The following is a 10,770-nucleotide window of genomic DNA, read 5'->3' as shown; positions in this document are numbered from 1 at the left end:
GTTATTGGTGTATTTTTATTTTTTGAAAACTTACACTGATTATAGACTATTTTTAAAGCAAAAGACTTGAGTGAGTTTTGTTTACCTAATTTAGTTTTTTTTTAATGTGCACATTTGTCGACACTGTAATAGTTTGATATCTGAATACAACAAACTTGTGTCAGTGTTACAATGGAAAAGGACAATAATATCTACATGTTATTGGTGTATTTTTATTTTTTGAAAACTTACACTAAGAACTGTTTATCTGTGCTTGATTTACATCTCATTCCATTTCAGACAAGTCCAATTAAATCATAAGTAATTAGCTACTATTTTTCAATGTATTTCATTCATTTAATACACACATGACTTAATTAAAATTGCTTGTAATTACTAGTAAAACAATATCCTGATTAGCATTTTTTAATTAATTTAACAACAAACATTTTAGACTAACACATATGTAARTAAATGACACTAATGACGAGACTCGTTTTAAAGAGTTGACAACCAGCAGCACCTAACGACATGTTAAAATCTCTGAAATAGAWCTGTGGATGGAGGGGTCAGTCAGATAGCAGAAGACAAACACCTCCATTGAGCGTTGTCAACCTTTTTGGAAAATTTCAACATGATTAGAAAAAACTGTTAGAAAAAAATTGACACCAATTTGTGTGATATCTGTCTGCAGGAAGGGAATCTTCAAACGCATTATGGCTAAAGCATTTTAAACTGATAAAGCTCTATCATGCAAAGAAGAAACGTGTGAACACCATCCAGAGTTGATGCTGGCTTCTCTGGGTCCAAAGCTCATTTTAAAAGGATTGAGAAGAAAATGAAAAAGTGTTCTGTGGTCTGACAAACTGAATTCTTTTTTGGAAACCAGATGCCATGTGATTTGTACCAAAGAGGAAGGCAACAATCCAGCCTGCTATGAGTGCAYRGTTTAAAGGTTTAAAAGTCCGTCTKCAGAGGAGTCAGAGTGTTGAACTGGTCTGCCTGCAGTCCAGAATCAGGGGCTCAGACAAGAACGTGATAATCCCCTCCAAAAACTCTAGAAATCCAGWTCCTGGACATTTATGAACTATTGCTAAAAGAAGAGGGAAGTTTTAGTGTTAAACATGGAAAATGCAGCTTCCTGGTTGTTTGCAATCTGTAAACATTTCTTTACTCGTGTAAATCATCTTTTTAGGTTGTTTTTTTTTTTGTGGGTTTTTTTGGAGGGGGGGTATGAATGTATGACACCTAACATGCAGATCCCTTTAATCATAAATGAAAATTGACAATATTTTGCATTTAAATTACACTTTTAGGCTTCCAGCCGACACCATGTTTATATTATCATCCAGATTATGCACAGGTTAGAGATTAGTCCACTGCCAGAGTCTTGATCTCACCTCAGTGATAAACAGAATTTTTCACCATCTAAGGTTTAAATTAACACATCCCCCAGATTTCTTACTTCTTTAATTTTGAAGCAGACACAGATTCTGACAGGTTGCTTTTGCCAGAAGGTGAAGAAGTCTGGCAGCAGCTCTTCTCCTCCTCAAACTTSTTTTACTCCTCTGCACCAGGACACTGCTCGGACTGGGGACATCTGGCCACCATTTCAACCCAGGACAAGGTGAGATAAGAGAGTGTCCAAACACAAACCATACARCAAGATTTCTACACTTTTTTTAAGAGGAACAAAAAACATACAAAAAGAAAGTGTTCATATGGTAAAAAGGTCACCCTATAATAAAAAAGGCAGATGTAGGACCTTTTCATGAGACATAAGATGCTTTATTTACAGGACTATCAGACAAATATGTTTTATTGAACAAACAGGGAAAAATGTCTCAAAAAAACAAATGACATAAAACTGTTCAAACTAATATTCAACACTGCATTGCAAGTCAGTTTTTATGACCAGAGGCAGAGTCAGGGGGTGGCCATGGCCACCAAAGAAAAATCTTTGGCCACCCCAGTGGACACCCCAACTGCTGGTTTCCCTGCAAAATTTTGATGTAGCTAGTCCTAAATGCAGAATGTTCTTTTCAAAAGCACTGCTGAAATAAGTAATTCTCATTCTCATARTTTCTCCTCTTATARTTCTTTTGTAAGTTCATATTCTGGTGTTTGCAGCTCTATTTAAAAAAATTGAGAAGTTTTTTTTTTTCCCAACAGAAGAAGCTTACTGGCAAATACTGAATTTTTTTTTTTTTTTTTTTTTTTATTTCCGGAGCATGCACCAAGCAGTAGGGCACCCAAATGACTACCACCAACCCTGCTACTACACTACACACTATTATGCTGAATTTTACAGAAAACATGTCTCTGGTAAAAGTATTATGATAGACTACAAATGATTTCTGTACAAGAAAAGTCATTTTAGCCTCATATTTTCAGAAATTCAGGTTTTAATGCAGCTAAACTGAACAACACTGCCACCTGTTGACAGCAGGATACCAGCAATCTATAGGGATAATTTATTTAATCTGAAAACTACACTATATCGACTTTGTATTTCATGTCACATCTTTTAATATCTATAAGTAATATATTTTAGGTTATTTATTTTAAATTTACAAATGCTATTAATGTTTGTTTAAGTGAACACATCATTTGTATTTAGGCCTGGATAAATAAGATTACAGACAAGATACAGGTCTTCTGAGCTGACCTCAGTAGGTGTAACAGTATGTAACTGTAACTGTATGGAGTTTTAAGCCATATTCTGATGTGGTCTTTTTTGTTATGAAGAAATTGGCAGCCTTGTGTGTCCTCTCCTTGATAAGCTTGTTTAAAAGRTATTGTTTTACACTCTTGGGTGGACAGATTGCACTGCTTGGATCTGTCTCATTTCTGTGATGTTCCTGCTTGACATTTACTGTTGAATAAATTAATAAAAATCCCCAACTTGGGTTATCTTTATGCCATTTGTTGAGGGTATGGAAGAGAGACAAAACATATGAGTTTAATTTTTTWATCATTATTATTTGATTTTTCACTTGGCAATAACACACCACCAATACAATATTGATGCTATGTGCCAAAATGTGAATAAAAAAATCATGTTTTTGGCCCTTTTGGCCTTCTGTGATGCAGTGTGGTGCTGTGTTCCTGGTAGGTTTTGGCTATAAATTGACATCTTCATCTGTATTATTGAAACTATGGCCTTCATCTGGTTTTGGACTGTGAGAGCATGTTGAGAGGAATCAGGTCTACAATATTTCAGTGAGTTCAAAGACAGCCATAGTCCTCTACTATCTTGTTTACTTTAAAGAGGTCTGGAGAGGAAAAAAAATTTTCCCTTCACAAGTGCTCGTTGTGGCATAGGCAACCAAAAAATTTTTTATCTTTTTGCCACCATCTTTTTGTCAGTTCATGGCACTGAGCAAATCTTACCTCCTACACTCACGCCTACATTTTGTCCTTCCTCATCACCACTTCCTCCCATCCCACTCATTTTTRCATTTCATATTTTGGTGGGCTGAGTTGGACTAATTGAACCATGAAGACTGATGAGCTACAACTCAAGGGTCAGTTCAGGAATCAGGAATTGTACAAAATATTTCACCAACATTGGTTCTGCAACTGCACAAGTGAAAGGCTTAGAAAATCTGTCTAAAATAAGGTAAATTTTCACTGTGTTTCAAGACAAATGGTGAGAATGATCCCAGATGAGTTTGACTCACACAAAAAGGCAAGATGTTGGATTTGGCCCCYGAGGAGCTTGCCTTTGTAAAGGTGGCAATGTTCTCAAAGTAACAGAGCTATAAGCAGTTACAGTGTGGTAAGTCTACATTTTGTACAAATATAATCACATGTGTGTGTTCTAATATGTCTTATGATGACAAAATGACCACTGGCACACTTCATGAAAACAAATTTGATTTCAGTCTTCTCAGGAATGGGTCAGAGGACCATACTTCAAAGCTATATTTTTCTCTGATCCCTTCACCTTGTTTAGTCAGACTGAAAACAAAGATCACTTCAGCTGTCTATGGCACAGACAACACTTGGCAAGGTGGGATAACAATGCTGCATTGTGCTAAAACTTTATGTTTGTGTGGGTGCATATTTTCAAAAGCTGCTGCTTGTTTTAATTAATGTTTTAATGAAACAGTTTTCACACTTAATTCCTTCTGATCTCCTTGTTTTATGTTTGATGCATGAATGTATTTACAGTCAAACTGTTTAAATGTAGTGATTACATGAAATGCAACTGTGTAAAAATATTTTTGAAGATTCAAACTACATTAACTATGCATTTCAGAAAATAAGAGAAATTAATCTCAACTATAGGTTWGTTTTGCTGTGTTTGTCACATCACAAATCTTTTATGAAAATGCGGCCTTCCTATTAAGTATGTATTTTATATGTGTGTTAAAACTCACAATATCTTGGATGACTWGAACAAGCTCAACAAAGACCATCTGTTGAAGAAGATTTAAAAAACGTTTTAAATTAATTTTTTTAATCACGTTTGTGTTATCTTTAGATGTGTATAAAAACGTGTTTGGGTGTAAAATATCTTACATATTTCCAGTTTATGACATGACCACTAGGTGATGCTTTTAAACAGGACGTGTCATAAAGTCACTCACTTTATGGGAAAAGTAAAGCTTACCTTCTGTTTCCACTTTGAAACAGATAATGATCGTTTTAATACCACTGACTGAGGGCCTTTAGTTCTAACTATTTCATATAATTGAAACATGTTAATTGATTGGTAATGTTAATGACAGGAAATGTGACTAAAGTTTCAAATTAAACAACACAAAAATAATTTTATTTTGAAATTTGCTACCGGAAAACACCGTCCTGCAAAACATCCAGCGTGACGTGATTCTGCTGATTAGTTACTGACAATCGTTACGTCTGGACTTTCAATGATGTATGGAAACAGCGGGCTGTTAGTTCGTTTTAGGGTTTATTTTAACAGACGTGGAAAGCTAAAAGTGAGAAACTACTAAGCAAAGAACAGTGAAAAGTGCACCTCCGTTCTGGGCAGCTTTGGTGACCGCAGGTTCGTTGACATATCCCGAGCAGAGACAGCTAGGTGTAGCGGAGTTTCAATTTAGCTTGGTAGCTAACTAGCTAACCTAATTGCGTCGCGCATATTGACAGGCTCCGTGGACTGAGAACACACGATTCTGGGAGTCAGCAACACGTCGGTTTTCTTTGTAATTTTATTTTATTTTTATCTGTTGCCAGTTGAACCAGAATCAACGTACTGAGGCGTATCCGGACACCGTCAGAGACYGAACAGCCCTATCCCGGAGGATCCACCGTCAAACACTTGAAATGCTTTCTGCTTGTAACTTGTAGCTAACGAATGGCTGTAAATATAATTACAATGGATCGAATGGACAGCTAGTCTGCTCTGCGCCAGCCCACCATGTAAGCTAATCCTCCTTGTCGCGAAAATTAGTTGACTTGTGACTCATCGGCGTAGGTCGGACGGCACAGGAGGAGCAGCCCCTCCGAAACACGACAAGAAAAGAGACGGGTTACATCAGAGTCCTACAGCTAAACAAGTCGGTACTGTTAAGTGGAGCCGTGTTACCGCTTTGACGCGACCATATGCCTGCGCCTACGCCCGTCTCCACATCCTAAAGAGACGGACAGAGTGGAGAGAAGGGGAGGGAGGCAAAGGCAGCTCCGGGTTCCCCCGACACTCAGCCAAGAAGAGGCAGCGCTGAAATGAGATGAGGCTCAGAAATGGAACTGTGGCCACCGCACTCATTTTCTTCACGTCTTTCCTCAGCCTCTCCTGGTACACGGCATGGCAAAATGGCAAAGGTAGGTTAAACATTTATACAGTCATTCAGTCTGGGCCATAGATGAGTCCACTTCTCCCCCACCCCCCACCTGTCCTGTTGAGGACTACCCAAAGAAACCTTGAAAATATAGTGGTAGTGAGGTGTCTCAAAACAATATATGCTGTCAATGATTTTGCAACACTTCACATTGGTTCAATTCAGTTCAAAAATACTTTATTGATCCCAGAAGGAAATTTGRTAAATTTRGTTGTTTCTCTTTTYTGAGCATTTGTTTTCTTKTCTTGACTCATGCTAATTGTGTGCTTTATTTCAATCATGTTACATCGCTTATAAATTTGTGACAGATTTTTTTTTATCTGTTGTTTGTACTTTTCTCTTTTATTGGCAATTATTTAACATCACTTTTGTTTCCRTAGCTTTTGTTGTATGGTTTCTTTATCAATGTCATTGTACCACAGTTCTCTTTATTTTACCTATATCTGTCTACTTTACCTTTTTAATTTTCTTTATTTTAACAACTTTAATATTATTGTGTAACACTTACACATCACTTTAGTATGTCTTCATTTGGTGGTTTAGCAACTTTGTGTTGCTACTTCCTTTTGTGTTTTTACAAKTTTACTTTCATTCTATCTTGGTTGTTGTCAGTCTTGCGTAATATTAGTCTTTCTGACGCCTTTGGTSTCTGTGCTTGCGGTATTTGATGCTTAAATTAAAGCTGTTGTGTAAAGAATAGCAGCTATTTAAAAAGTTGTGATTAACAAATTGCTAGACAGTAGGATGACACGTCTGATTGCTGTGCTACCTAGATCCAAAGTCTAGGTCTCGGAGATCAGCCGATACTTGGATAAGATCAGTGGGAAAGATCAGCTTCTCATCTACCTTTTACATTTGTGTAAAAATCAGCCACTGTCCCCTTTTGCTCTGCTGTGAGCACTACCGAACATCCAGTTAAAACAAGTTTGTAATGTTTCAAGGGTATTGTTCAATGTTTRTCARTAAAATAAGATTGGGATGTTAAATGTGTATTGTAACCTTATAACATCCGACAGTGTCMGTTGTTTTAAAAATCGGTATCAACCAAAATCAGAATTGGCAAGCCAGACTTTTTAAAGATTGGTGATCAGCCAGAAAACTGCAGAAAATATAGCTTTACAATACGTTACATCTTCTACCACTACCCATCACTTCTATTATTATCACAATTAAGTCAGGATAGTATGATCGCATCAGTAACAGGTTGCAACTTATTGCACTTTTCAAAGACATTTTGCTTCCATCAGAAACATTTCAGTCTTTCAACAGAGCGTTAGCTATATATTTTTTTCATGTGCTGTAAACATCTGGGCATGAAATAATYATCCACGTGAGTCTGTGTTTCAGTTGAGCCTGAGGCAGGGTGATTACTTGCCAGCGTTGTAGAGACGGTTATGGGCCTTGGTGGCTTGTTATCATCAGTGTGTAAATAATTACAGCCTTCAGATAAATTCCTAGGCAAGGCTTCATGTTGAGATTTCTCAGAAGCTTATCAGCTTGATGGTATATTTTCCATTAAATGTAGTCCAGTGAGTGGCAACATTAAAACAAGCTGGGAGTGGTGCACTGGCTGGATTAAAGTGCCTCTGTAGACAAAACTCAAGAGATGATGCCCCCTYTTCTGTTTCCCTTGTTGATAAAATATATCCTTAAAATTTAAGGTAGATACTTCTGCTCAGTTTGGAATAACTTTCCAATTAGTACATAGATGATTAACATCTTTGCTAATATTATGAGCTTTATACAAATGCCTTTTATCTGTCTCTCACTTTTAATGTAATGTTTATTATTTAGGGGTGGACAGCTTTTTCAGTCTGCATCTGTCCTTGCAGACCCTGATTGAGTTGCAATGTGCACTTTTCTTTTCTGACACACCAGTACATGTCTTGCTGGGATTAAAAGAATTCCTTTTTCTTAAAATTAAAGCTGGCCTTTTTGAGTTGACTGTTTTTGTATATCTAAAGTTTTCCCTTGGATTATTACTTCCTTTTAAATAAGAGTATTATGAGAACAGATTACTATTAACATGTTCCACAAATGYATTGTATTTAGCTGGGCATTGACACAATGACGTTGAGCTCAACTCTGTTTGACAATAAACACCTCTAGTATTTTGGTTGTAATTTGACCAAGTATTTAATGTATTTTATGCTATGTTGAATGAAACATAGAAACATTTGGCTACAGTCTTATAATCTTCACGTTCTTTTCAGTTAGATTTGTTTTKAATCACTTTTAAAGCCGTGACTACATAACCTGTCTTTTTATCATTACTGACCCGTATCGATCCCTGCATTGATCGAAAACAATATGCTGACTCACTCTAATATGGTGGATCTTTTACTGTCATTGATGCTGTCAATCCACCYGGCATGTTGCGTTTCTGTGCATGGAGAGTTTCTCCAGGACTCTTGGGAGTTGTTGTTTATGGGTCTAATGTGAATGCAGAACTACCTGCTGTAAATCAAATAGCCCCCCAGGAATAATAAAAATACATTGAACCATGAAGTAAAAACAGACTAATGTAGTGCTTCAGCTGCTATTGTAGACCCAATGCATAAGGGGCAATAGTGTTTGAGATGGTTGTGTACTTCCCCTCAGCTAAGCAGGTGACAGGATAGTGTTAATTAACTCTCTGATCTGTGGGCAGTGGAAAGATACCAGGATAGGTAGCAAAATGCTAACAAAAGCAGATAAATTGAATGCTGCTTAAAAACTAATACATGTTTAAGAAATGCAACTTTATTGGTTTGAATATGTTTTATGTAAATTAATGCTAAGTATCAGTAGCTAAAATCTCTAAAACGTCTAATCAATAAAGAGTTAACTTATCATGACTATTGGGTGTGATATGTGATTTGTCTTTGCATAGGCTTTGAATATTCTATCTAGATTTTTTTTGCTYGTTTGCTGTTCCTTTGTCCTGGTACTTGGTTAAAAATTAACAAAATGCATCATAGTTATAATGTACTRCCCTTTTCAAGCATTTTTCTGAATGCAGTCTTTTAGAAATGTGATTCTTTTCTTTTAATTTGCGCCATCCATCTCTGCTTTGAGCCATATTAAAATTTAAATGTGTGTTTGTTTAATCAAAATCACATTTCAAATAAGACTTAAGGAATAATGATGTTTTACTCCTTTAGGCTTTTTATGGAAGAGAATGTATTTAATTAAGCTCCAATCTTTCAACATACAAAAAGCTCTGATTGTGTTTTTTGTGCACATTGTTTTCAGTTTGTGTCAGCTCACAGTGTGACAAAAATCCTGGTCAAGAGAAGATAACGAATGCGAACTGATATCTTGGGACAAAAACTTAAAGATTACTAATGAATCGACCATTTAATATTTATTAGGTTTATCTGCAGTGTAAAATTTCAGTGTTAATACCAGGGTACATCAATGTCTGATGGCTGTATGGTCTTCATTTGTGTGCTTTACTCACATTCAAATCACATTTTGCATTATATTTCACTAACTCCCTCTGTTTTTATGCATTTCAGCAAGGTCTTTACAGACTTCACTGTTTTCTATGTCTGATTTCTCTTTTCTCTTTGACCATTGTAAGTGTTTCTTCATTATTAAGTCATTTTAAAAATATAATATTTACATCAAGTGTTTGGGAACATGGACATTTATACTTGGGTGCATTCCATCCTGTAGAGAAGCTTAAAGATGTAGCTTTATCCTGTGTTTTCAGTGTTTATTGAGGGAAAAGAGGTATTCTTAGATCATGTGTTGGTTTTAGTTTTGATGCATCCTTCATTTCTGACAGCCTGTCTTGTTCTGCTTAGTCGACTGCTGTGTTAGAGCGTTGCCTGTCAGCTGTCCAAACACTCGCTGTTGAATGACTCTCCAGAATGTGTACTTCTCTGTTAGTCTCTCCTTCACTCCTTAAAGTAAGAGAATGCTTATTTGCATTGCTTGATTTTATCTTAAGCAGATTTAAACTACAAATATAATTGTAATATTTTATATTGTGAAATGTGCTATTAAGATAGAACTGACAGCATGTGTTGAGAATGCATTTTATCAAAATAGTGTGCTGACTAACTGATGGAGAAACAGTCTGCACACCATGTTGGTAATTGTCCTATTATTGAGGATCTTTCTTGTTTGCATTTTGTACATGCAGCTGCAAATACAATGTAACACCTGTTCAGACAGTTAAAAGACTGGTCATACATCCAGTTAATGTAATTTCTGAGTAACACTCTGGGATGCTCCAAACCTTCTGTTTCCTTAAAGATTGTAGAGGCTAACAAAACCGGTTTTCTGGGTAAACTGCAAACAATGATTTATTTATTTTTGTCTTTTGTTAATGCAGACAGTCTAGTAAAAAAAACATATTTCTTCTCTTGCTTGGGAAAGAAAATAAGGAATAAAAATGATTTTCTTGTTCAAATGTAAACTTGGCAAATATCCTGTTTCACTTCTGATAATGGCTTGCAGTTTATACAAACATTTATAACTGGTATCTGTGTGACAGTCTAAGTTTGGCATAAGACATTGCCATATACAGTATCAAGTACAAATAGATATTAATAAAATGCCACTTTATGTTCTGTCATTTGTTTTTGTCATTTAAAAAGTAAAATATGTTAATGAGAAAAATTAAAAAGTTCAGAAAAAGCATGAAATGGAAGTCTTTATCACCAGAAATATCAACAAACTTGATCAAATTAGTCAATTTATTATTAGTTCATTTAGTTAAATGTCGCTACACTGTGTTTGCTGTCACACTTTCTGTGTTGGAAAATTGTTTTGTACAGTTAATGCCYCTACATGTTGCTATCAAAAGAATGTAGTTTTAGGCTCTTTTTATTTTTGGAGCCATGATGTGAGTGTAATCCAAATAAAGCGTACACATCACCACCGGCGTAATTTACACGGGGGATGGGGGGGTTATAACCCCCCCAATAATTTGATCCAGTCAATATAACCCCCCCAATAAAATTGCGTCATTTAAGTATACATATATTAC

General features: G+C 36.0%; 1 protein-coding gene across 1 annotated transcript in view; it reads left to right on the top strand.

Annotated features, from left to right (window-relative positions):
• Positions 1-4,826: 4,826 nt before the first annotated feature.
• The window catches only part of mgat4a (alpha-1,3-mannosyl-glycoprotein 4-beta-N-acetylglucosaminyltransferase A), a 38,844-nt gene continuing 32,900 nt past the window's right edge, over positions 4,827-10,770 (top strand). Inside the window, exon 1 of the mRNA XM_014011669.1 lies at positions 4,827-5,772. Within this exon, the coding sequence (XP_013867123.1) occupies positions 5,679-5,772 (94 nt within the window). The 5' untranslated portion in view covers positions 4,827-5,678. The remainder of the gene's footprint in view (positions 5,773-10,770) is intronic.

Source organism: Austrofundulus limnaeus, unplaced genomic scaffold, assembly GCF_001266775.1.
Source record: "Austrofundulus limnaeus strain Quisiro unplaced genomic scaffold, Austrofundulus_limnaeus-1.0 Scaffold83, whole genome shotgun sequence".
NCBI lineage: Eukaryota > Metazoa > Chordata > Actinopteri > Cyprinodontiformes > Rivulidae > Austrofundulus > Austrofundulus limnaeus.
The sequence above is the reverse complement of the archived record's forward strand: the minus strand, read 5'-3'. Positions and strand labels throughout refer to the sequence as shown.